Raw genomic sequence first — 27,836 nt, forward strand, 5'->3', positions numbered from 1 at the left:
ACGCCTTCTACCCAGCAGAGGGAGGGGGAGCGAAGGGGGATGGTGGAGCAGGGACCATGGCTCCTGCCGCCGCTGCTGTGCAGCCGCCCGAGATCCAGTTCGCGCAGAGATTGGCTGCCAACGAGAAGCGGAGCCGGGACCGGGCGGTGAAGAAGCTGCGGGGCTACATCAGCCTCAGGACCCAGAGCCCGGCGGGTAAAGACTGGGAGAGGCGCGTGGTGCTGAGCGGCGGCGGTGGTGGTGGGACAGGCACGTGGTGCTGGGGCAGGCAGCCCCAGGGTGGGTAGGGGAGACGAGTAGTGGGGGCAGTGGCAACTTTGCGGAGACGCGGTGGGCGTAGGAGACGCACATGACTGGGATAAGGGTCGGAGCGGCTGAGGCAAGCACATGGTGCTATGGGAGGCATCGACATTAGAGAATGAGGGTAGGTAGGGCAGGCATATGGGATTGGCAATGGCACTGGCAGCAGACTGCTGAGGGCCAGTGGGGTTAGGAAAAGGAAGTGGAGTCATAGAATGTGTGAGAGAGGCACGTGGAGTTGTTGGGAGCCTCTGAGAATGGAGATGTGGGGTTGACACGTGGTGTGTGGTACAGCAGGGCCAAATTAGGAGAGAGTAAGCGATGCTGCTGCTCAGGTGGGAGTGGGATGTCTTGTACACTCCCATCTTTTCTAGGGAGGATTAGTATGCCCAATGTCCTTATTTTATATTATTTTTAATTGACTTTTACCACAGGAAGCATTTTTCCTGAAATATAGTTATACAAGTGTGGAGGGGATGATTAGCAGCTCTTAAGAGCACAGAGATTTCAAGTACTATAACATGGACAATCACATTTCCTCGGTGGACCATATGTACAGTGGGTGCACTTAAGTTTCTTGCGGCTTTAGAAATATTACAGGTTTCAGAGAGATTCTGTGTTCAAAATGGGGAGTATCACTAGAACCAGAATGAATTTTTTAAGCTTGTTCATTGAATTTATGTTTTGAAACTGCATGTAACCCAGTTATGGTTGCCAGATGGATACAAGCATTTGAGCTCGCAAATGAAGCACCCTAGTTGGATGACTGAGGCCTAATCTACGCTTAAAAATTAGATCGACCTAGCTATGTCAGCTCTGTAAAACTTTGCATCCTGAATGCTATAGGTATGCTGACCTAATCCCCACTGTAAATGCGGCTAGGTGAGCAAAAGAATTCCTCTGTCTACCTGGCTACTGCCTTGCGGAGAGATGGATTAACCACATCAACAGAAAAACTCCTTCCATCAGTGTCAGAAGTATCTACATTATGGCACTACAGCAGCACAGGTGCAGCTCCATAGCTGTACCATTGCAGTATAGACCTACCCTGAGATGAATGGGTGTAATTCATAGCTGTTACATGTTTTCTGCCTGACAATTCAATAGGATCTACACTTCAATTGTACATGGGAGCACCCATTTACAATATGACTGTGTACCAAACTTGTTAGAAAATGTCTTGGTATAGCTAGTATGGGCAGAATTCAGTCCCATCAATGTTAGCAATATCAGACTATATTATAACAAGATTGGTGCACAACCATATTGCATGCCTTAATATTCGGCTGCAATTATAGTGGAAAGAGGGATTTTAGGTCCTCTTTCCACCTCACTACGCATGTTGTGGCCTGTTTTGACCTCTTAGCCCTGTTCTACACTGGGGGGGGAATCGATCTAAGTTACGCAACTTCAGCTACGTGAATAACGTAGCTGAAGTCGATGTACTTAGATCGACTTACCGTGGTGTCTTCACCGCAGTGAGTCAACTGCTGCCGCTCCCCTGTCGATTCTGTTTGCGCCTCTCGCGGTGCTGGAGTACAGGAGTTTACGGGAGAGCGCTCGGGGGTCAATTTATCGCGTCTAGACTAGACACGATAAATCGATCCCCACTGGATCGATCGGCGGGTAGTGAAGACATACCCTTAGTGTAGACTAAGCATGTTTTTACTCTGTCCAGGACTTCGCCACAATCCAAGGAGAGGGTTATGGGCCTGCATACACGTCATTCTGTCTACACTGCAGGTGTGCAGATACCCCAGGGCAACATCCCCCCACATTGTAGAAGGGCCATTTCTGAGCTGTAGCTAACAATCTATTTGTACCCGCCCTAACTGAAACACTGCCCCTTCACTACAAGATACCTATAACTTAATTCAGGCCTCATCTTATGCACACTATGATCACTAATATAGGGGGTTCAGTTTTAACATACACATGAAGTGATGATATTTTAATAATCCACCTGTGGGAAAAGAGCATGAGGAATTGATAGTGTTGCATTCTAAATGTTACCCTTGTGAAATAAAAATGTTTTAAAAGTCTGTCTCCTTACCCATGGAAAAGTTCCCCTTGACCTTTTCAAAATGTAACAACTGGCATAATCTGTGACAGGCCTTATTATGGAGGCAGCAGTCATGACTCTATAATGAAGGTTGAACATACACTCAGACCTTCTTTCTGTTACACTATTGTAAATTATTGACCGTAGTGTACTTAAAATGGTGTAAAGCAGCAGACCCAGGTTCAGTATCCATATGAAAAAAAAATCTTTCAAGTAGCAAAACCTGTGTTTCAGAGAAGCTGCCAAAAACCCGAAACTATTATTTTGTAATCCACACATAACCTATAACCGGATATCTATGTAAAACTCCAAATAACAATTCTTAATTTATATATGACCATTTTTTATCTTCAGAAGGTTGGTCTACCTTGAATTCTGCTGAAGATGCATTGGCTTGATAGTCACATCTCATTTACAGTTGCTAGGGAGCTGTTTAATTTTGTCGAGATTTTGGAGGAGCAGATCCTGCTGAGATATTCCCATAACTTGCTCATGTAACTATATACCAGCTAAGAGGCAATCTTATTGTCACAAAACACCATCTTTTCTGAACATTTGCTTGGATGGCTGAAGCTGGCACAGCTTTAAAATGTTGATGTTGAGTATAAGTCTCCTTTGATTACAACTTACGATCTGAGCCTGATGGTTTTTCAAGGCTCACATGTAGCACTTCGCATGTTTCCCTCACCCACTTCTATTTCCTGTATTTGGAAATGTTGGTGGATCAGGCTGAAATGTGTGTTTGATATGGTACAGTAGTGATAGGGACGCTCAACTAGCACTCAAGTCTTGTGGTGATAAATCCTATCTTAAACCTTAGTATCACTCTGCTATAATTAAAAGGCTCTGAGCACTATTTTTAGCATCACTAATAATAGAGAACCTAAAATATGTAGGTGTTCAACTGGCTCCACTGATTCTAGTTACTTTTCTTAGAAGTCCACATGCCATATCTTGGAATTGCGTGTAAGACAACTGCACAAATTCTAGTCAAAATTAGAGACTCTTGAATTTTTAGTACTATCAGAAAGACTCTGAACAATTAAAGAGGTAGTAATGTACCTCAAGTTTAATTTGTGACTAAAATGTTTTCATTATATTTGTTTGTGCAGCTTGATTTAATAAAAAAGGGAATATGCCATATTTTGCTGATAACTAGAGACTCACATGGGTGCCCTTTAAGAGGTATCTCTTGACTTGTGCTACATATAAAGTGAAACTTTTATTAAAAACATGGTGAAGGGAAATTTAGCAATATGTGTACATAGAAGTAGTAAGATACAGTGGGAAGGAGAAAGAATGAACAGTCCGTGTTGATGTAGGAGATTACGAAACAGAAAGGGAATGCTACTTCAGTGTATCAAATTAAAAGGAAAACACAGTGGAGAGTGTGTTTTAAACCAGAAAAAAAGGAGCTGTGCAAGCTCAGGAAAAGAAACACTTTGTTCTAATATAAACATAACTTTATATTATGGTGCATGGGGTTTCTATTGGTAAGAGTTCAACTCTCACTACAATCAAAATAACTTAATTACTATCTATGTTTAGGTTTCAGAGTGGTAGCCATGTTAGTCTATATCAGCAAAAATAACGAGGAGTCCTTGTGGCACCTTAGAGACTAACAAATTTATTTGGGCATAAGCTTTCGTGGGCTAAAACCCCTTCATATGATGAAGTGGGTTTTAGCCCACGAAAGCTTATGCCCAAATAAATTTGTTAGTCTCTAAGGTGCCACAAGGACTCCTCGTTATCTATGTTTAGGACTGAGTCATGCTCAAAAATATTAAATGTGATTCAGTGATCTGCGTTCTAACATCATTTTATCCCATCCACGACTGCTGACCACTGAGAAATCAGTTCAATGTTTGAACCACATTAAAATAAGATTCCAAAACACAGACCCATTCTGAATGTATAGATTGGGTGTTCATGTTTCTTAGTGCAGAGAAAGTCACTTACTCTCCCTGGTTGGTACTTAGCCTTTCTCTTCCCCTCTCATCCTTTCCATGCAAAATTAAATATGATGCCCTCACTTAAAAATAACACTGGGACTTTGTTCCCTATAGTATGTTTTCTTTTAGTGCAATGCTGTGCTGGCAGGGGGATGGATCAGAATGAACTAACAGGTTTTTCCCATCTGACTTCTTCAAAACCCTTGTTAATGTACTATATACTTTATATGAGACAAATTGGAGGCTTAAAGGCACTGTATCACTGCATTAACCACATTTTTCCATATGCAAAACCGTCATATTCGCTTCAGTTCCATTCAAAATAGGAGAAAAAAACGTTTGCCCAAAAGGAATTTAAAGGGGTGGAAGAGGGTGAGGGGAAAATGAGAAATCTGCTTGTAAGCGTTTGGTGGAAGTGTCTTTTTTTTCTTATGCATAATTTTTTGTTTTTTTGCACTCTAGGTGGCTTCAGCCAAGAAGAATTATTAAAAATATGGAAAGGACTATTTTACTGTATGTGGATGCAGGATAAACCTCTGCTACAGGTGTGTCATCCAATGGGTTTTTGTGTATATAATGGATATCCTTCTGAAATGCACCATGAAGATGTAGTCCCCTTTCATTTTGGGTAGCAACGCTGACCCAATTTAACGCTCTTGCCACATTTCATTCATAAGGATAAGTTGGAATTAAGTGCATGTGGGAGAGTTAATTGCAACTGGCAGTCCTTCGCTAAAAGGAGGCACCTGTAGATTTACTTGAATGGGAGTGTAATTGGGCTTGGAATTTTCAGCAGCCTGTTCCAGGGAAATGTAAAACCTTTTCCTTCGAATAATTTTATTTTGTATATGTACCCCCTGGAATTGTATTGGTTTGCGTATGCCCTACCACAGTTGCCTCTGTAAACGAAGTAGGAATCCTTTAACTACAGCATATCCTGGCCTCTGATTTAACCCAGTTTGAAAGTTTTGCTTGCCCCTTTTTTTTTTTCGTGTCAGGCTACAGAAGAGAACTCTTTTCTTTGTCACGAGGGATTCAGACAATCTTTCTTTCGCTTGCCATTTGGCTTCAACGATAATTTTCTGCAACTTCAGTCAGTATTGGTACAGTTTCTATCCTGGGGGAGCAGGGAACTTTACAGTTTGTCATCCACATTTGGAATTTTGGAAGACTCTAGCGTAGCTCCTCGTCCTTCTTTTTTTTTTTTTAATTTAAGGTGGTTGGGGATGGAGAGGAAACTAAAGATTAATAGTTCTATTGAGGTAACTAGTTTTTTAGTGCAACAACTTTGGCCAGGAAGTTTGGATAACTTTCTCCTTTACCGTCAGTTCTAAGTGGGCTGTGTGGTACTCCATCCAGTGCCAGCTTTCTTCCCTTACATTGTCTGCAGATTCTTTGAAACTTGAGTGCTGCTTTGTGCTCAACACTATGCAAGCATAGAGGAAGATGTTGATTCCTGACCTTAAAATCACTCCTAATCCTAGTAACTTCATTCCTTGCAACAGTTTAAATCTCCATTTGTATAGCCAATATTCATTTTGTAAAGAATACAGTGTGTGCTGCATATAATTGAGGACTACATATTATAAGTGCCCATAAGGTTTTAAACAGATGTGTAAACTCAAAGGTGTGCATTTATTCTCCTGATAATCTAGTTTTGTCTGCTGCTGGAAAGCTGTTCTTTTGTAGACTTGTCAAGATGAGAAGATCCTTGGTATCCTTGAGTCTTCTCTTATGTGTAATCCATACTAACAGAAGTGCAGCCACAGCACGACAATGTAGGTTAAAAAAAACATTTTCAAGCTCGGCGATGCTTTGTCATATCCACAACTACATGAGATTCTGTGTGTGGAAACATGGACTCAGATACCTGCTAACTCAACATTTTTTTAGTATAAAGTTAATTTAAAAGTTTAGATTAACCAATGTTGTTTTGCTGCAGATCGGAAGGAGGCTAAACCCTGAAACAAGGTGCTAACTTTATTTTATTTTATATTTTTAAGGAGGAACTAGCAAGTACTATCTCCCAACTTATTCATGTCGTTCAGAATATAGAGGCTCGTAAGTTTACTATTTCATTTTGTTTTCTCTAATTTTTCTCCAAAGTGCCTTTATATTTTGGGACTTTTAGCCAGTTGTCTCAGAGTCCAGAACAGAGACAGGTAGGATTGTTGTTTATTTTGTTGTCATTGTTCTTTTCCAACTGTCATCCAAGATTTGTTTGTGATTGCAATATATGAGGCAGCTCTCTGTCACATGTTCAGAATCCAATCAGTTCTTATTTGTATCTAGATTTGTCTTGATAAAGTTTGTTTGCAGTATGGTAACGTGTGCTTATTACCAGTCTGACATAAAAAGTGCTCATATTACAATGATGGGTAACAACACAAAACCCTAAGATTGCCTTTCTACTTCACTCTTATTCAGCTGCTGATTTGTTTTTATGTCTTGGTTTTTGAACTGTAAGGCCTTAATTCAGTATTAAAAATGTGCGTAACTGCTTTGCTGAATCAGGGCCTAAATGGGTATAGGTACAACTTAGTGCAAAATCAACGCTTTCTTCTCCCTTGCGTAGATGTGCATTTTGCATTTAATATTTTACAAAGATCAGTCACTGTAACTGTTTGCCACACCTATCTATGTAAAGTACTTGTTTGCTCCCTATTACTGTAGTATCTGAGCACCTTACAGTCTGTATTGTATCTATCCTCTTGAGTATGTATTTCTAGGCTGGTGCTGAAACTGCTGGACCAGTATGTAGAGAAGCGTGAAAAAAAATTAAGTTGGAAAAGTAGTCTCTCTAGGCTGCTTTCAGTAACATAAAATAGTATTGGTGTTGAACATGCACATTCCCTGTTTTTGTTCTGTTGCAGAGCACCTGTTCATTCAGACCTTTTGGCAAACCATGAACCGTGAATGGAATGGGATAGACAGATTGCGCCTTGATAAATACTACATGGTAATATTAACTTTTTTCAGGTGGTGGGATTGGGGTTTTTTTTTTCCTTTTTGGTATATATATTTTGAACGGACAAAGCATGATGCTGCTGTACTGGAGAGTTGCCATCTCTTCTTATGTCTTTGCATATGTTATAGCGAAAGGATTTTGCTAGTTTCAGGATACACAATGCAAAGCATATTTGTTTATAGGCCTTTAATTGGTGCCCTGGCAGGTCTAGAAGTCATGACACTATTTTTATTTAAGTGTCTGATCCTGCACATGCTTATACATTTGCTTAGCTTCACACCACATGGGTGTTCCTCATTGACTTCAGTAGGACTACTCCTGCGGATAAAGTTAAGCACATGCATAAGTGTTTGCAATGATATCCAGAGGGCATGTTAATGGCTACCTCATCAAAATTGATATTTAAATAAAAGTAAGGCTACTTTGAGATTTTTCTGGAGGTGCCATTTAAAAACAAAAAAAGTTACCATCTATAGTAGTTAAACTTACCACAGTGTACTAGATTCCTACGTATAGGAAATATTAGATTGAAGTATTGAAGTGAGGTAAATTAATTTTTAAAGGCATATTCTAAGCATAAAATATTTATTAATTGAAATACACAGTAAAATCAGATTCGTATTTTGTCTTCCAATTTTTATTTTTATTTCCTTAAAAAAAGGAAGCTAAATTCAAAAACTTGCATTATTGTAGTGTTATGGTTGAGAAGTTAACTACTCCAAATTGAGAACATCAAAAATGTAAGGTTCCTAGAGGTTAATTTATTATGGCTGTTACATGTGTAGTGTTCCTGTCTCTTAATTAATGTATATACAACAGGACAAACTAACGTTAGTATGAAGTTGTTAACATTTTTAATTGGTTTGAATTTATTAAATTGGAATTTCTGTAAATGGGGAAGTGGAGGAATGCACCTTAACTGCTTTGGAGGATTTTGGGGGTGGGGGAGCAGCATAGAACGGTGCGGGGGGGGATGTACCATGGTCACTGTATTTTGTTTGGCTTGCAGTGTAATGACCGCAAATAGTGATGCTGTTGGAACTTCAGATCACACGCTGCCTATACCCCATCTCCCAGTAGTGGAGAGACTTCTCATGTACTCATGAAAGAACCTTTCCAGCAAACTTTGTAGGCCATCAAAAGCTCAACTAAAGAGTCTGCCTATGTGACTGTCAGAGTAGCTATTTTATTGACTCAAATAGTTAGAAAACTGTAGTGTCATATAACAAATCTTCTGCTTTATAGCTAATCCGCATGGTTTTGAGGCAATCTTTCGAGGTACTGAAAAGAAATGGATGGGATGAAAGGTAAATAAACTGCTAGATGTAATTGTATAATAAAGAAGTTGCACGGTTTGCCCATATCAAAAATATTTTAATTTAACGTGCCTTCTTCCTCTCTAGATGGCTCTTCTTAGTCATTGGCTTTCTTTGTTCTGTTTAAGCCTTTTATGTATCACATCACTTGTGGTATCTAGTTAATACATAGATTAAAGTCTACATTTTTTATTAAGTTAAACATTTGTTGTAATTGATAACACTCAAGTTTGCCTAGGCAATTAGTCTAAACGTGCATTCCACAGTAAGGCTTTTGTGAAAAAGCTATATGGGTATTGTGACAAAGTTCCTCCTCTACCTTGGTGGGTCCTGCGCTTAGTGGCGGATTTGCTCGCTTCACAGATTCACCTGTGGGTCAGGAAACAGTCCAGAGACCTTCCCCTCTGGTAGAAGCTATAGTCCAGGTCAATTCCTCCTGTGTTTGATCAGGAGTTGGGAGGTATGGGGGGAACCCGGGCCCGCCCTCTACTCCGGGTTTCAGCCCAGGGCCCTGTGGACTGCAGCTGTTTAGAGTGCCTCCTGGTACAGTTGCACGACACCTACAACTCCCTGGGCTACTTCCCCATGGCCTCCTCACCACCCGACCTTCCTCCCGATGTCTGATAACGCTTGTACTTCTCCGTCCTCCAGCAGTACGCCTACTCACTCTCAGCTTCTTGCACACCTCTTGCTCCCAGTTCCTCTCACACACTTCCTCTCCTCTGGCTCCCCCCTGGCTTGACTGGAGTGAGCCCTTTTATAGCATCAGAGGGGCCTTAATTAGAGTCAGGTGCTTAACCTGCTAAGAGTCAGGTGAGGCAGTTAATTGGAGTCAGGTGGTCTATTAGCCTGGAGCAGCCCCTGCTCTGGTCACTCAGGGAACAGAAAACTACTTATCCAGTGGCCAGTATATCTCCCTTCTGCTACTCTGCTGTTCCCAACTGGTCTGGGTCTATCACAGTATATGTACACATACTGAATATAAGGGCTTTTAGCATGATGGCATGACAGGTCTTGCATTCAGTGGTCCCCGTGCATACTGGTGTTGCCAGGCTTTTTGGCGTTGCAGCCAGGAGAACCAGCAGTGGAATTTTAGAAGTATGCATAATAATAATGAAGTCCTAGCACAGAAAATCTGGAAAAGGGAATCTTGTTATCCATGTTTTAGGAATTCCGTTTTCCTTGTCTGGGGTGACAATTTCTTGATAAAAGCAGCTTATAGCAGTCTTTCACTGTAAACTGACTTCTCTGTCCAGTCTGTCCTGTTTCGTATGCACTGTCTTGTATATTTTCAACAAGCTGTTAAACAAGATGGTGGTTCTAATGTCTAACTTCCATGCTGTGTCTAAACCTCTGACTTCAGTATGCTGGATTGGCCTTCTCTTAGAGTGGTGATGACTTTCAAAACTAGTACTTCTCATTATTAATTAAAGAAGAGGAAAGGTTGCCTAGTGGTGCCTCATGCCCTTCCACAATGTCAAGTGCATTTTATTTATTTCTCTGAAAACCAGGAAATGGAGAGTTAAGGTAATGGAAACTTAAGCTTCTGAAAACGGGAAATATAAAAGATACACGCCATCCCTACCATGTACCCTTAACTCTGTTTTCTTTGAGCAATATCCAGGCATGCCAATAACACACACGCACACTGACACACTAATCTTACAGATGCTGCAGAGTACACAAGCGCTGTAAGATAAAATCTTACATCTTCTCTTTGCTAAAGCAAAACTTGGATTTAGGTCAGGTGTAGTAAACAGGAGCTACCTACACTGATTTTAATCTACACAAACCATCTCAGACTTGCTAAATGTTATAATATTTTCACCCTTGCTCAAGTATTGCTTCAAAGACATTGCCTTCACTTACCCCTCACTCTGCCCTGGTGACTGCCACATAGGGCACCAGATTGCTGATCATCCTGATAGCAAGATCCTTCTGCACTTCTGCTGATACAATCCTCAGAACTGAGTGCTGAATTGAGAAATGTTTGATCCTTCAAGGGACATATGCTCCTTTTCTCATATCACAATCACAGCTTTGCCAAGATGCTCCAAGTAATCCCTCCACTATTTGGTACAGCTACACGTAACACGGGCAACACAACTGGAGTGCATGCAGATAAATGCTGGATGTGCAAATCTGTGGAACACAGCACCAACAATGCTGCGTTCTTTTAGTTCTCCTTATCTATTTATTGTGGCACGATGCTACTGAATCCTTCACAGTAATATTGCTAGCTCCAGGGCACAGAATTAAGGTTGTGTTGTGGGTATGTTGTGTATTGTAACTTCATATTTCCTGGTTTCCAGAGAAATAAGTATAAGTGCACTTGACATTCTTTACCCTACACCCTCCCCAGCCCCCACGATCCCTGCACTGCTCCAGCACCCCCCTCACTGCTACGACGCCTCCGCCTCCCCCTTTAGTCCTTACCACTGCATCAACCAAGGTATAAGACTCTGAAAATGTTATGAGCAGTTCACGTTAGGGGTGCTGTGTATGAGGACCTAGGGACTTGCTTTCCTTTGCTCATACTCAGTACCATTGTTCAGGATGTTTACAGTATCCCAATTGCTTCTTAGAGTCTGTCCTCTTCCTTTTGATTAATGCCAATTTCTTTGACGGTATTGTGATACAGGAGGGCCAGGGAGCAGTGGGAGAATGGTAGAGGGGGAATATATAAGCCCTAGGCCAGGGATCGGCAACCTTTGGCACGCGGCCTGCCAGGGTAAGCCCCCTGGCGGGCCGAACCGGTTTGTTTACCTGCCGCGTCCGCAGGTTCAGCCAATCGCGGCTCCCACTGGCCACGGTTCGCTGCCCCAGGCCAATGGGGGCTGCGGGAAGCGGCGGCCAACAAGTCCCTCGTCCCGCACCGCTTCCCACAGCCCTAATTGGCCTGGAGCGGCGAACCGCAGCCAGTGGGAGCTGTGATCGGCCAAACCTGTGGACGCGGAAGGTAAACAAACCGTCCCGGCCCGCCAGGGGGCTTACCCTGGCGGGCCGTGGGCCAAAGGTTGCCAATCCCTGCCCTAGACTAATTAAGGCGTGGGTCCCTGTAGACTAGGGAGGGCTGCTACAGGTTAATTGAAGCACCTGTAGTCAATTAAGGCCCTGTCAGGAACCTAATAAAACCCCCTGCTTCAGGGAGTCAGGGGAGGAGGAGGAAGGAGAGAGGACTGGAGCTTGGAGGTGTGCTGTGAGAGTTGAAAGACCAGAGAACCAAAGTAAGGGAGACCCTGCTCCAGCAGGGGAAAGAGACTTCCTTCTCCAGCGTCTAAGGACCGAAGGTACCCCACCCAAGGGGGAAGAGGGTAAGAACCCACAGGGGTTGAGAGGGTCTGGGGCTCAGAGTGAGGAGCAAACCCAGACCCCTCCCCTGCTTCCCTCCTCTACCACCTTCCCGGGCCACTAGCTGGGACCTCGGCGCCCAAGAGCAGGGGCAAGGGGTAGCATCTTAGTGCCCCTCCCCCCCGCCCCGCCAAGAAAAGCGCAGGACCCACCATGCTAACATCAGCCATCTTGCCACAGTACTTATATAATAAAATCCGTCTGTATGTGGATTTCAAAATCTCTCTTAAACCAGAAATGTTGGTTTCAGAGGGGAAGAAACTTCCAAGAAAAGCCTAGGCTTAGAGCAAGGACAACATACATACTTTGATAGCTGCCAAGGAAAAGGCTCGAACACCCAGTGCCTGGGTGTTGTTGAGATTCAGTGATCGCAGCATATCTCCTGGAGCCACTCAATTATCCTGACAGCAGGCTGAGTGGAAACCCTTTTGCTTTTAAGGGGCCCTAGTTTTGCAGGGCGTGTGCATTTCTCTTTGCCTCGAGCTACTGACGATCCAACCCCAAGTTCCTAAACTAATCCTAAATAACTTCAGTATAACACTCCCAAAGGGGCAATGGGAGCCAGACACTAGGTAAGATCAATTCTGAGCAGCTGAGATCAGTTTTTGGAGAGGACTAGAGCCATAGCCTGAGCTCCAGGTGTGCACACAAAATTAGAAGAGCTAGATTATTTTGTAAAATGCTGCGGGTGTTTTAGGGGGAGTTGTATCATGGGAACCCCTGGCTCAAATGACCCCAAATCTGGACCCCCTCACCACCATGAGACACAGTAAATTTCAAGGCATTCTGAGTCGGCATATGGATTCTCAAGCACTTAGAATAGTCTTTTAAACGAAAAAAGAGACTAAACCTTAACTATAATAGAGTTGCAACTCCACTATAATCACTTGTGTTGAGTGGATTTCCTTACTGCCGGCAAACAATATTCTGACCTCAGGAAACTCTGACAATAACAATTTTTTTAAGCAGTAAAAATTATGACTGGACTTCTCTGAATATTTTCTTTATTTCTGACAAGTGTCAAAAAGCCACCTTTTAGTAGTTGGTAAAAAAAGCAAACTAAACCCAGACTTTTAAATTTATGTATCCTGCTTGCCTTTTTTTTTTTTTTTCTTCCCCAGTCTGATTGAGCCATTTCTGCATCTGCTAATGAAGGAAGTCATACACCCAGAAAGTAATGCTCCCAATGGGATAAAATTCCATTTTATTGACATCTATCTGGAAGAACTGGCTAAAGCTGGAGCCAAGGAGGTAGAAAACACATAATTCTCTTTGTGATTATTATTGCTGTATTATACAACCATCTCTTATCAGTGTTTTTAAATCCTCGTTTATTTATATTTAATTGTTTTAAATATAAACTCATTAACACTGAAGACATTTCTGAAATCCTGTTTCCTTATCACTATTTATGCTGCTAAGTTTTGCATTTCTCCGAGCTTGGACAAGGAACGTAGATTGGTCACTTTCCAATTCTCACACTCTGCTACAATTGGTCCAATTTTAGATTGTAAATATAATGAGGGAATCTTTTTGATTTTGATTCCCTCCTCTTTTTTCTTTGGGGGGAAAAAAGAAAACCCAAGTATTGTTTCTGTTGGGATTTTTAAAATTCTCATCACTCTTTTCTTTTATAAAAATTCACTTTGAGCCCATACTTGACCTGACCGTTTAACCACATGTTGTAGAGATTCAGAAATATAATTTTAAAACTGTCTTCAATGACTTGGGCACTACTGGATTCAGACATGTGCATTTTGATAGACTGCCCCATAAAGAACAAAATACACAATTTGCCAGGTACCAGCAATATCTTTAATTTAGTTTGCCTGTTATCTCTTTCAGTATAGACCTTCCTCTCTCTTACTTAAGTCTTACTGGCTATTGCAAAGCAGCAGAATTTTGCAGCAGTCTAAAGTCTGATTCTACAGCACCTGCTGTGGAATTCTGCTGCAGGAATCTGAATTCTGCTGACCATTTCATTACTACTTGAAATCCCTCCCCATAATGTCGTTCTTCTTAGCCTGCTAGGGAGGAGTCCCTGCAGCCCCAATATACTAATTCGTAGCCTTCGCTTTGCTAGTCCATATGTGGTGCTGCTGGCAGATGCCCTCCTGGTAACTATTTTCTCTTTAACAGACAAGATGTTCTTATTAGCAGTTTTGTAGCAGTGCTCTCTAAAGAAGAGACAGCAGAATGCAATGGGTGGCCCAGCAGGCAATTCTGTTGGCAGGTGTAGGAAGTGTGTGTGGGGGGGAGCTTCTGTAGCAGGGGACAGTGTCTACAATCAGGGCTCTAATTCAGCAACAGTTCCTCCAGCCCCAGAATTGCATACGGTTCATATGGCCTATGACTGAGACTTTCAAAACAGTCTAAGGGCTGGTCCACACTAACCCCCCACTTCGAACTAAGATACGCAACTTCAGCTACGTTATTCACGTAGCTGAAGTCGAACTATCTTAGTTCGAACTTACCGCGGGTCCACACGCGGCAGGCAGGCTCCCCCGTCGACTCCGCGTACTCCTCTCGCGGAGCAGGAGTACCGGCGTCGACGGCGAGCATTTCCGGGATCGATCCGGGATCCATTTATCGCGTCTAGACAAGACGCGATAAATCGATCCCAGAAGATCGATTGCTTACCGCCGGACCCGGAGGTAAGTATAGACGTACCCTAAGGGATTTAGATTAATTGTAATGAAAGATGTGTGTAAATCCCCTAGACTGCTTTGAAAGTCTCAGCCTATATTCCTATGTTGAGCTTAGCAAAGGGATCAGATCTTATTGTTCATTACTATTTTGTTTGATGGTCTTTAGGTTAAGGTCTGCAAGTCAGAAGACACCCAGGGTTTAGTGTGCTGCAGACTTCCTTTGTGACCTTCGGCTGACTCACTTAACTTTTTCCTCTGTCTCATTTCGCCATCTGTGAATTGAGGATCAAGTGCATATTGTGCAGTTTAATAAATCGATGTGTACAAAGCACTCTATTTCTATAGTGCGTCTATCAAATATCTCGGTGGTGGTGCTGAAGTGTTACTCGTGTCAATTTTACTGGGGGGAAAACAATGAAAAGTGCTGGCGTGTAGCCTCTTAGAAAGATCTCCTACCTCACAATCTACAATGAGTTACTCGACCTGCCTGCTCTACTATACTAAGTCTTTCTGTCTCCTAATCTCATAGCTCACAGCAGACCAGAATCTCAAGTTTATTGAACCATTCTGCAAAATTGCTGCCAAATCTAAAGAGTAAGTTTGATGGATGAATATTGGATTTTCCATTTTATTTATTTATTTAGTCTAAGATCTAGGAAGTTCTTGAAATGCCATTTCAAAAGATAATAAACAAATGGACTGAAGCAAAACAAAGAACATAATAAAGTTCAGGTCATAGAGAAACAACTGCCTGGGCAGGCCTTTGTGGCTAGCTTAACTCACCTTTATGTTCCTGAAAACCATAAGTGAAGTGGGTGTGTAAATATAGGAACCATCTATACCTGTGTTTATAGAGTACCTAACACAACAGAGCCCTGACTCTGATCTGGTACTATTGGAATATAAAATATTAATTAATAAACCAAGCAAATTCTCCAGGCTATAACATTGGAAGAACCAAATACGAAACTGGAAAATCTGTTTGGAGTTAAGCAACTTGTTTAAGTAATTGGTGACTTTTTTCCCCAAAGTTAGATGCATCTCTCTCTCTCTCTCTCTCTCACCGTCTTCAAAGTGTTTTAAATGTAAATGGGAAGGAAAAGGGGCTTTTAACACTCTGCGTGTGTTCCCTCCCACTCTCATCCTTTTTTATATAATACAGTCGTCACCTGATGCAGGCAGTAGCCCGGGGTATCTTTGAAGCCATTGTGGATCAGTCCCCTTTTGCCATTGAAGATCTAATGAAAGAATTGAAAACAAGCTGCGATGGCGATGTTGAGCTGTCCGAGGGAGATGAAGCTGAAAACAAGGAGCCACTAGTGACCAAAGGTGAGGAAGAAGTGATGAAAATTTAGCCCAGACTTTAAAGCAATACGGTAACTATTGACAAGATCCAAATATGTATCCCACCTCTTAAAAATATCATTCCTACTCTCAGCCAACTTAGGGCACGCAGGTGATACAGGAACAGCAAATCTTGCTTCTGTTCTCTTCGGGTGATCTAGTAGACAAAGTAACCATATACTAGTCAATTACAAACATCTTAGTGCTCCCTTTATATACCAGGCCATACAGTTCCACATTTCAGTCTACTTACAGCAACAGCCGTAGAGAACCCAGGACTGTCCAAAAACTAGTATTTTGTGGCAATGCTCTAGGAGGGAATTGCTCCAAGCTATTTCTTCTACTATGGGGATGGTCATTTCAAAGACCCAGAAACAATACTGCTGTTCTGAATTGCTTTTTCATCCTTAGAACTAAAATGCTTGGATATAAATGGGTATGTATCATTCCCAATATAAAGAGCAGGTAACTGAGGTGTAGAGCATCTGCATTAGTTTCCGAAGGTAACACAGAATGTCTGTGCTAGAGGAAGGAAAAATATCAAGGTCTCCTGACTCAGCCCTATGCTCATATGCTAAATGATACCTGCATCCCATCTCCCTGCCTGGGGGGAGAGTTTCATGGCTCAAGTACTCCTCTTATTCTACTGTACTGGACAGCGCTTTCCCCCATTCTTTCCGACTGATCTTTAAAATCTTTTTTGTGTAATAACAGACAAACGTTTATCAAAAAAATCTGCACTGGGCATTGAAGTGCAAGAGGACCTTTCTGAAAATGCTGATGAAAACATTGGTCCTGTTCTCCAGGTTTGTGCCTTGCTTCCTTCATGTTAACATGATATCCCCATGAATAATCCTAGGCCTTTTTTATTTGTCACTTAGTGGATAGTGGAGACATCACCAGTCGAATAATAAGGTACACATCTCTTAGGGTATGTCTACACTGCAAGTAAAATCTTGTGGCTGGCCCAGACCAGCTGAGTCAGGCTGCAGGGCTGTTTAATTGCAGTGTAGACTTCTGGGCTTGGGCTGAAGCCTGGGCCGTAGGACCTGCAAGGCGGGAGGGTCCCAGAGCTCAGGGTACAGCCCAAGCTGGAACATCCCCACCACAATTAAACAGCCCCACGAGCCCCTGTGAGCTGGCACGGGCCAGCCATGGGTTTTTAATTACAGTGTAGACATACCCTAAATGTCTTCAGCTGAGTGTCATATTAATAACATATTTCTTGTGAGTAGGTTACAAAACAAATGACAAAAGAGACGTACATGTGCCAAATTCTTTTTCTTCTCTCTCCCCTGCCCCCTTTTCCCCCCCTTTCACCTCAAGAGCAGGGCCGGCTCCAGGCACCAGCCGACCAAGCACGTGCTTGGGGCAACACCTTGTAAGGGGCGGCCAATCGCGGGGGGGCAGGGGGGCGCTCGGGTTTTTTTGTTTTTTTTTTGGTTCGGCGGGGCGGCGCTCAAGGTTTTTTTTTGTTGTTTTTGTTTCGGCGGCGCTCGGGGGGAGTGTTTCGGCGGCGCGGCGCTCGGGGGGGGTGTTTCGGCGGGGCGGCGCTTGAGGGGGGGAGGTGTTACGGCTTTTTTGCTTGGGGCGGCAAAAAAGTTAGAGCCGGCCCTGCTCAAGAGGTACCAAAAAAGTTGCTAAAAGCATATTGTGTTCTGTCTGTCCCAGGAGTCAGCATATCCCTTATTGATGTTGACAGCACAAGTGATAGGGTGGGAGGGTACATAGGAGATGGGGCTGGGCACTAAAACGCGTGACAGATCTTATGAACTTGTTGGAACAAACTGCTGGGATCCAGGATTATGCTACAACAGAGATGCCTCATGTTCCTGTGTTGGGCTATGGCTCTTAAGCAGGGACTAGAATGTTGCACATTTATTTGTTTGCTTTTTCCTTCTGAATGAGAGTCCAGGTTAGAAGTGTTCTGAAAAAATATTATTTGAATGCTTCATTGTAATGTAGTGTTTTTGTAGCCATGTTTATCCCAGGGTATGAGAGAGACCAGGTGGATAAGGTTGTATCTTTTATTGGACCAACTTCTCTTGGTGGAAGACACAAGTGTTCAAGCTACACAGAGCTCTTAGGTTGTCTCTTCGACCAACAGAAGTGGGTCCAATAAGATATTACCTCACCTACCTGGTTTCTCCCATTGTTATGTAGTCAGACAAAACCCATTCATAAAGCTAGCATGTGCATTCGGGGGTTGAATCTTGGCAGAGATCAAGTGTAGTGGAAGGAATTGGAAGTAGTAAAAAGCATATGCTGCTTGAAGTATTTATAACAACAGCTATACTTGGCGGTTCAGTATGATAGCCTAACAAAGATACTGTATTGTGCTTGCTTTCTTTTGGCAGTTTAACTACAAAGCTGTTGCTGACAGACTCTTTGAATTGGCCAGCAGAAAAAATACACCTGCCTTTAACAGAAAACGTCTGTACAAATTGGTCAAAAAGTGAGTTCTCTTGAAACAAAGCTCTGTATGATGATTTGTCTAAATAGACTTGACATTCTGTTTCCCCAACCCCCTCTACTGCTAGTGTCCACATCAAGAGATTGCCATCCTTTTAATGAAAGTGTTTCTGCAGTGAATTTACTGTCCAGTACATTCCTACTTGGCCCAGATATCTTAGAAAGAAGACGTTGCTTACAGTATGTGGTAATATGAGTACAAAATCTCTGTCAGACACGGATATATGTATGGGTCTGAGACCGATTTTGGTTTTGATTTTGTGTTTTTTCACAGATTCCTAGACACTAGAGTTGGAAGGGACTTGAGTTGTCTTGTCTGTACTTCGTACCAGTTTAGGATTGTTCCCTGCGTTGCATTGTCAAGCGCTTTGTCTTGTATAGTTCTAAGTATTTCAAGTGATCAGGCTTCCACGCCTTCACTTCGCAGATTACTCCACCCTTGCTTAAATTATGCAGTATTTGAACAGCACTGTGCTCAAACTGCGGGGGGAGGGGAGCGGCGGTGTTAAATCGCACTCTTGCTAAGACTTCTTCAGTAGTTTGGCTTTGAGTTGCTGGAGTTCTGAGGCAGATCTCTTGGCGAGCTGGCCTTTTCTAGCCCTCCGATGTATTATGCTTTCCTCAAAAGTGGGACGTGTGCATCATAAATGCAGTAACGTGGTGACATTTCAGTCAAATATTGTAACAGTAAGACTTTTTTTTTTTTTTTTTACTTTTTCAGGTTCCAGGACCTAGCAGAAGGTGAGAATTGAGCATCAAAAAAGAAGCACTTTTATTCTGCTAAATGATTCATCCTGTTCTCAGTGTAGATTTGCAGTGAATGTTGTCTTTGTGTGCTGTTTTTACTTATGTTTTAAGGATATTAGTTTCAGAGGTTATTGCTGTGATGTGGTTTTCTCATTAGGAGGTATAACTTGCTCAGATTCACAAAGGAGGTCAGGTCCCCATATCTAATGCTTCACAACTTGGGGCAGCATTGTAATTTTATAAGCTGAGGTCTTGCCTTTTTATTCAAATGCTTTGCTTCTTAAGTGAGAAACATGATCAGTTTGATTCAGAATAATGAAGAAACCGCACACTTCTGTGCACATTTCTTTGCAGTGCTTTAAACGTACTGATAGACAAGTGGAGTGGGGAATCAGTGTTTGTGCCCCTTTTGCTGTATGTGAACACAGAAACTACTTGGGGGGGGAAAGGGGGTATTTTCAGACGTCTCATCAGACTTTTTACTCAACAGGAATCTTCCCACAAGATGATTTCCCTGAAGATGTTTCTACAGATGAAGATGACGATACATTCAGTAGGGGCAGGCGAAAGAAAAAAGTTGTCAAATCCATGGAGAAAGCCAAGCTGGAAAAAGAGAAAGGTAGGAGGCAAAGCTAGGGAAGTGAGACCACTCTCACCAGTCCGTAGGTATGTCTACACTGCAGCGGTGAGTGAGTCTCCTAGTCTGTGTAGATGGACTCAGGCTAGCAGGGCTCATGCTAGAAATAGATGTGTGGTTCACTGAGACTCTGGTTCTCAAGCCTAGGGGGTCCGGTGGGCTTGAGAGACTGAGCTGCAGTGCTCACACTTCTCTTTTTAGCACGCTAGTTCAAACCCTGCTAGTACAAGTTTGTCTACCCAAGCTGGGAGGCTTGCTCCCAGCTGCAGAACAGACATACCTAGTGTGGCCTGGCAATATAACAGGCTGAGATTGTTTTAAGTGAGCAGTTGCTTGGGATTTACCATTTCTGAGTCTCATTGCAATGAAGGGTAAAGGCTGAAATCTTGATCTCATTGAATTTTGCCATTGACGTCAGTGGAGCTAGGATTTCACCCAATATGCGGCAGATTGGGAAGAAGCTGTGCTTTGCCTTTACCCAGTCAAGCAGTACTATTGGTATTTACTGTGAAAGCAAGAACATCTCTGTCCCCTTGAAAGAGGAATGCCATTAGAACATAAGCCATTAGGGGGAATGTCTGGAAGAGAGGAATGGAAATAAGCTATCTAGGAGGCTTTACAGCTGTTTCTACCATCAGGGTTTGCATTTACATTGCTACAAGCTTAATGTTCTTCAAGAAAATCTACCAGAGTCAGCTGACACATGAGCTGCCTTTTAATGGGTTTACCATCAGGAAGGCCTCCAAGAGAGAGCACCTTGACGGGGTGGAGATATTACTACATTAGAACTACTCATGGGCAACTGCTGGCAACCCAGCAGTAACATGAAAAAAGGCAAGAAAAGCATTAATAGGCCTGGAAAAAATGATATGGACTCTGTGGCCGTACATGCAGTAAAGATTTAGGGATGTAAGGAAAGCAACTCCTCTATTGCAGTTGTCTTTTCATTTTATATTTGGGTTGAATGTTGCTGCTTTCTGATTTTGCCTCCTTGCAGAGAAGGATGGAAAAGAGGCATCAAGTACAGAGGAAGATGATGCATCAGGACTCCAGAAGAAGAGGAAGAGGCGGAAGAAGAGGGACTGTCAAATTGCAGACTCCAGCACAGCTGATGGGAGAAGTGAAGAGGGGGTACCTGATGCAGTTGGACCCAAAGAACCCAACAAGGGCAGAGCACCAGAAACTAGTAAAAGAAAAAGAAAAAACAAATCTCTAGACAAAGAGGCAACTGAGACTGGAATTGGCGTAACTGGCAGCGAAGGAGATGGTGACAACTGTGCACAGGATGCTCGGACTGACGTAATGCAGACTAAAAGGAGACAACTCAAGAAAAAGAACACAAAACTGCAGAAGGTTCATGTAAAACCTGTATCTCAAAATGGACCAGCTAATGCCAATGCCCTGTGGGATGGCAGTGACTGTGCCACTGTAACTACTACCAAGATGGTGAAAAAGAAACAGAAAATGAGGACTGTCTTACTCAATGGCTTATCTGAACAGGCTGCTCTGCAGTCAGAACAGGAAAGCTTGCAGAATAGCCTTACAGGAGAAGGGGACTCTGAATCCACACTGCCCCAAAGAGTCAAATTGAAGAAAAAACCTAAGTTGGGCAGTTTAGATGGGCTCAGGGTCTCAAACCAGAAACCACCATCCCTGAAAAAGAAGAGGAAGATCAAGGAGGTGATAAACTCTGTTGAAGTGAAGGGAGTTCTTGAGGCTGCATGCAAGAAAAGCAAAAAGAGTGTAAGCAGAGGGCTCTAATTGTCTTTTGCCTGTGAGGCTTGTTTGAATTCAGTATGTGCTGAGTGGTTTATGGGATGTTTTTTTACATGCATTAAATTCCCCTTGTCAAGGGATAACAATATCAATTGGGAATTAAGGGAGTGGGAGGGTCTCATGTGTATATTTCACCACCCAGGAATGTCATGGATCTGAATCTAAGGTGGGGACTTTCATTGCTCGTAGTGCTTCCATGACTACTTGTGTGAATGGGCCAAATTCTTGGAAGGAGGGCATTGCATCCAATGCTGTGCTCAACTTGTTCTTGGCCAGGAGGCCATCTCTGATGCAGCAATTGTTGTTCCTTGCAATAATTTATGGTCATTTTGGTTTTTGTCCCCTACACCCTCCCTTGTGGGTAAGTGGAGGCAGCCTGAATTTAGAAAGCATTTAGGGTCCAAAAATACTTTGCAGGTTATGACTTAGACAACACTGCAGGAATCCTGGCAGTTTTTCCTTGAAATATTCAGAGTTTTTTCCTTAATGAAAATTATTGAATATTTATAAGTTATATATTTTCATTTTGTTTACTGATGTATTTCAAACATTTTAGTCCAAGTTTTGCACCTCACACCATTCATTTTGTCTTTGCTATGGTTCAAAGGAAACTATTCTGTAAACATTTATGCACGTTCTTTGTTCCACTGCCTTAAAAACCAGGCTACTTAAGTACTGTGTATGCCTTGGTTACACACCAATTTAAACAAGTTTTAATACACATCTTTAGTTAAACCTGTGCAAATTTGTGTATAGATGAGGACTAACGGTATAGTCCTTGGAGGACTAATAACTCATACATATGATACTGTTAGAAAGTTTCCAGAGCTTTTTATACGTAATACTGTGATCATTTTTTTTAAATGGCTATGTGTTCAGAGAGTGAGTGCTTCGTGATAGTATTGGAAATTGGCATTTCCAAATTGCAAATCTCACATTTCTGCCATTGGAGAGTTTGCAAAATATTGGATCTTTAAACCTATCTCTGGTGCAAAACTAAATACTGCTTCACTCCTTTATGATGTACAAAGACGGATTCCCCTTTTTTAAAATCTTGTTTTAAATTGTGTAATATCAAGTTCTCACTTCTCTGTCTTTGATGGAGGAGGTTAGAACTCAAGAATGATGTCCCGCAAAGCTGTATCCTGAATTGCAAATTGCCCTGCTTCCAGCAGAGAGGAGTTGGAGATGTTTTGAGTCTTGGTTTCCCAAGCATGAAAAATTTTGAGAATCGGAAGAAGCTAACTCTATACATCATAAAAGAACAGGAAAGGGCAAAACCAGGAATGTTCAGAATTGCTTCACAGTTTGCCTGCTAAAATTGGGAAGCTAAGACTTCTGCATTGTTTAAAGTGGAGCATAATTTTATTAGTTCTAGTCCCAGTGGCCATGAGATTCAGATTGTGTTTAAAAGGGACCCCTCTGATCTCCCCCTCCTTTTATTTATTTGTATATTTTTAAAATAATCTAAACTAACATTACTCAGTTTGTCTATGAGGAGAGGGCAGCCACTCAGTGGCCAGTGCTCTGCAAGAGACTTTGGTTTCGTTCCTGGTAGCTTTCTTGGTCCCCAGGCTAAAATGTATTGTTCGCATATTCAGTCCCTAGAGAGGAAAGCATGCTTTGTATTTCTCAGTAGCATCCTGTCCACATCTCTGTCCATCCAGCTAAAGGAGTAGAGTTAAACGGACCCAAAAGCAATCCCATGTAATCCTTGACCCTAGTGGGGCAGAGGGAAAGGGGAAAGCTTCAGAGCTCCCAGATGGACATAGAAGGGAGTAGGGGAACCTTGTGCTCCTGAAAATGATGCCATTATCTGGACCCTGACAGGGAACTTACAAGTTCCCTTCACCTTCCAGAACTCCATCAATGCACCTCTTCTTCCCATTCAACAGTCTTGCTATTCCAGCGCTGACCTTTCTTGAACAGAGACTTCCAATCATGCAAACTTATGAGGCATTTTTGTAATGGCGGCAAATGTTAACCAGGGGACTAACAAGTGACCACAAACTAGCATTCATTCATGACGAGTGACCATTGTTTAACTATGGCCACCACTGGCAAATGGCTAGCACTAACCCTAGCACCCTCTATTTCTCAGTTAGCTGCTGCTCTTTCTCACGCTGAGTAAACTTTTGTTTTATTTTTCCCCTCATAGGAGGTTGGTGGCACTCTCACTCCATTAAAGAAAAAGAAGGCAAAGACAGGGGATGACTTTGTGAAATTTGAAAAAACAACTTTACCAAAGCCGGTGTTCTTCAGGAAAGCCAAAGGCAGCCTCTCTTCAACCAGAGCCTCCATGCAGGTAAAGTGACCCTGATTTGGTCTGCCAAAATTGGGGGGTTGCCTTTAGTATGGCTCACGGAACTCCATGACGTGGCTCATGGCCACCCGCATCTGAAAACAGAGGGCAGCTTGCCCAGATGTGGGTCTCAGCCTGTGATACTCCATCTGGATCACACCAGTGTCTCAATCTAGTTTTGCTGGGACCTATAGTCTCCATAGGCAGCATCTATGACTGTGGAAGGGCAGCTGTTGTCTGCTCCATCCTGTGCAAACTAGATGTGGCCCTGAGGCTCCTGACAAATTCTCAGCACTGTTCATACTTGATAAAAGTTTGGGAACCCTAACCTCAATGAAAACGGGCCTGGAGTTCCTCAGCAGATAGAGTTGTGATTGCCATGGGGTTTTTAATTGTCCATTCAATAATTTAATCTATATACATATATTTCCTCTCCCCTCCCCCCCCCACACAAAAGCAAAGCTGTCAATGTGAGCAGTTTAAACTCTTCAAAAGTAATATTATGTAACTTGTTGCTTGTATGTGGCTGGATTATCTGCCATCTGAGTTGATTAGAATGATCATCCCCACAGTTGCAACGTCGTCTATCTGGGTTGCTCTTGCTGGTGGTTGTCTTCCTCTTCAGGGGGTAAGGTGGAAAGTGAAGCCTCTGTCTATGTCTAACCAAACTCTGCCACCACTTTAGTCTCCCCTGCCCCCTTCTCCCCCAATAAACTGCACTAATCTTCTCGACACCTAATCTGCCTAAAAATTATTTAAAAATAATTTAAAAAAATAAAATAACCAAACAAACCACTTGAGTAGTGTAAGCTGATTCAGGCATATTTCCTAAGGCTGACAAATTGGGATGGTGACATCTTTCATTGTTTAAAAGAAATCCCTCTTGTCTAAAGTGTAGTTTTGAGGGTTTACATTATTTTGAGAATAATAAAAGAACAAATAATTATTGCTCTTACAGATGGGCTCTACGTTTTTTGCAGTTCTTTCTTTTCATGGAAGCTTGTAACAGAAGAGGTCTTCTGAAACCGCCAACTTGTTTCCATATAAGCCTCTTAAACTTTCTCTCAATCTTTCTAAGCCCTATTAAAATTATGCTTTGTAACACCCTCGTAGCTCGGTGGGCTAAGAGTGCTGTGAGGCCAGCGTACTTAACATCTGGGAGGAAAGACAATCTTCTCGATTGTTGGCGAGCTATCTAGTCAACTTTAAGAAAGATCATTCCTTCTTGTCCATTACGATGGTGGCTGCTAAGCAAAGGCTGCTATGCCTAGGCCTTTAAGGTGGGGAGGGTATCTACAACAAGGGAAGAAACTGGGACTCCTCAGAGTTCCAGCAGGGAAACAGACGTAATGTTGCCTCAAATCAATCTTTATTTGCCATCTTCATTTTATTCTGTAGTTAAACAAGCTGCAATGTTCCAGCTCCAAAAAAGTCACCTTTGGATTGAATAAGAACATGACTGCAGGTGAGTTTAATGTGTCTCCTAAATTAAGGAAATATATCCTACACGAACCTACTATAAGGTGGGTGGACAACTGGTTGGAAAACCATTCTTAAAAATTAGTTATCAATGGTTCACAGTCAAGCTGGACGGGCATATCAAGTAGGGTCCTGCATGGATCTGTCCTGTGTCCGGTTCTATTCAATATCCTTATAAATTATTTGGATAATAGTATAGAGAGCACACTTATAAAGTTTGCAGACGATACCAAGCTGGGAGCAGTTGCAAGTGCTTTGGAGGGCAGGGTTAGAATTCAAATTGATAAACTGGAGAAAAAGGATGAAATTCAATAAGGATCAAATGCAAAGTACTCCACTTAGGGAGGAGTAATCAATTGCACAAATACAAAATGGGAAATTGCTTAGGAGGGAGTACTGCAGAAAGGGATCTGGGGGTTATATTGGATCACAAACTAAATATGAGTTGTCACTGTAACACTGTTGCAGAAAAATCAAAGATCATTCTGGGATATATTAGCAGGAGTGTTGTAAGCAAGATATGACAAGTAATTCTTCCACTCTACTCAGCACTGAGAAGACCTCAACTGGAGTACTGTGTCCAGTTTTGGACTCCACTCTTCAGGAAAGATGTGGACAAATTGGAGAAAGTCCAGAGAAGAGCAACAAAAATGATTAAAGGTTCTAGAAAACATGAGCTATGAGGAAAGATTGAAAAAATTGTGTTTGTTTAGTTTGGAGTAGAGAAGACTGATGGGGATATGATAACAGTGTTCAAGTTCATAAAAGGCTGTTTTAAAGAGAAGGGTGATAAATTGTTCTCCTGTTCCACTGAGGTCAGGACAAGACGTAATGGGCTTACATTGCAGCAGGGGAAATTTAGGTTAAACATTAGGAACAATTTCCTAATAGTTAAGCACTGGAACAAATTACCTAGGGAGGTTGTGAAATCTCTGTCAAACCTGTTCTTAAAAACCTCCAATGACGAACACCTGTCAGGGATGGTCTAGGTAATACTTAATCCCCTGCACTGCGGAAGGATTGGACTAGATGACCTATTGAAGTTCTGTCCAGTCTGACATTTCTGTGAAGCTCCTTGTCTTCAAATTCCCCACTGCTTCGTTCTGCCTCCCAATAGAAACATCTGTGAAACGCTGACGGTCCATGCTCCAAGGCAGGGGAATCGCCATTATTACAGAAAAATTCCAGTTTTACTTTGGCTGCCTGTACTGACCATGATATTAACAAATAAGTATCCCCACACACGAACTCTTACATGTTCATGCTTTTCTTGGGGACATATTGATGTGTATAAAATTGAAATTGATTTCTAATGTAATAAGGCAAGGTATCCATTTTCTTACCTTTTCATCCCTCTCTAAGATGTAGATCACATCTTATTATTTCAGCACTGGAGTAGCAGACTCTGTATATTTTACCACAGTAAGTGTGTGTGCTCATAAACCATCTTAAACCCTACTGCCAGCAATGGTCATCAACCGCTAGGACCATGGGATTTAAACAGTATGAATAGTGCTTGTTCCCTTCCTTCCTTTCAATGAGAAGATGTAAAGTTTGTTAAGAAACCTAGATCAGGGGCTCTCAGTCTCAATTGCATCTTTACAGAGAGATTGTTTTGTGGGCACCTTGCCTCCCACTTACAATCGTGGAATAACTGGCAACTGCAGGAATATGAGGAAAGTATTTAGCTGGCTTTTAACACAATAGAGGATCTGGTAACAAGGAGAGTTGCACCACATGGCCAGCCAGTTCTCTCTGGGTACCACCGGTCAGTCCATGGGTTACAGCTGGAGGTGGTAGCACAACCTAAAGAGAGAGTGATAAGGCACCATCAGGAGCTGGAGATTCAGGCTGACCTCTTCCATACCCCATCCCGCAAATCTTAGGTTTTTGATTTTTGCTAACAGCCTGGATCTCGTGCATTAATGGCAGATTTCCTTGGTACCCATTTGGGTGCCAGAGCAATCAGGGAACTGTGGAACTGCCTAAATCTCTGTGTCTGGATCTCTAATAACTTTGTCCTTTAATTTTTATTTGACAGAATTTAAAAAGACAGACAAAAGTATCTTAGTGAGCCCAGAAGGAGCCTCCCGGGTGGCTTTCAACCCCGAACAAAAGCCTCCCCATGGGGTGCTGAAGTCACCTGGTACACCCACAGCAGAGCCCCAGATGAAGAAATCATTTGTAACACCAGCTAAGAAGAGACCAACCGCTATGGACTTCTTTTAAGCCAACTCAGAGTGGCCTACTTTTGTACACGACATTTCAGGAAACTAGAACTTTCTCTGGAGGTATTTTGGACTTCTCTATTTTTTTAAATTGCTCTGAACTGTATATAAAAGGTTTTGAATGTGACCTGTGACGCTGCTGCTTTTACCACCTTTTCAGCTGTACTTTGTGAAGTACCTTGTTCCACCTGTTACAGAAAAGGGATTAAAATGAGAGTCTGCCCAGGTTTCTAAAAGTTGTGGTCTCTCCCCAT

At 42.4% G+C, this 27,836-nt stretch overlaps 1 protein-coding gene across 1 annotated transcript; it reads left to right on the forward strand.

Annotated features, from left to right (window-relative positions):
- Nucleotides 1-27,583, forward strand: RRP1B (ribosomal RNA processing 1B). The gene is made up of 16 exons (XM_065412103.1): nucleotides 1-195; nucleotides 4,777-4,859; nucleotides 6,318-6,375; nucleotides 7,188-7,273; nucleotides 8,528-8,589; nucleotides 13,071-13,200; nucleotides 15,127-15,191; nucleotides 15,760-15,926; nucleotides 16,656-16,747; nucleotides 18,299-18,396; nucleotides 19,135-19,154; nucleotides 19,651-19,779; nucleotides 20,795-21,540; nucleotides 23,732-23,878; nucleotides 25,274-25,340; nucleotides 27,396-27,583. The coding sequence occupies exons 1-16, from the start codon at nucleotides 57-59 to the stop codon at nucleotides 27,581-27,583; spliced, it is 2,277 nt and encodes a 758-aa protein (XP_065268175.1). The 5' UTR covers nucleotides 1-56.
- Nucleotides 27,584-27,836: the final 253 nt, after the last annotated feature.

Source organism: Emys orbicularis, chromosome 1 (assembly GCF_028017835.1).
Source record: "Emys orbicularis isolate rEmyOrb1 chromosome 1, rEmyOrb1.hap1, whole genome shotgun sequence".
NCBI lineage: Eukaryota > Metazoa > Chordata > Testudines > Emydidae > Emys > Emys orbicularis.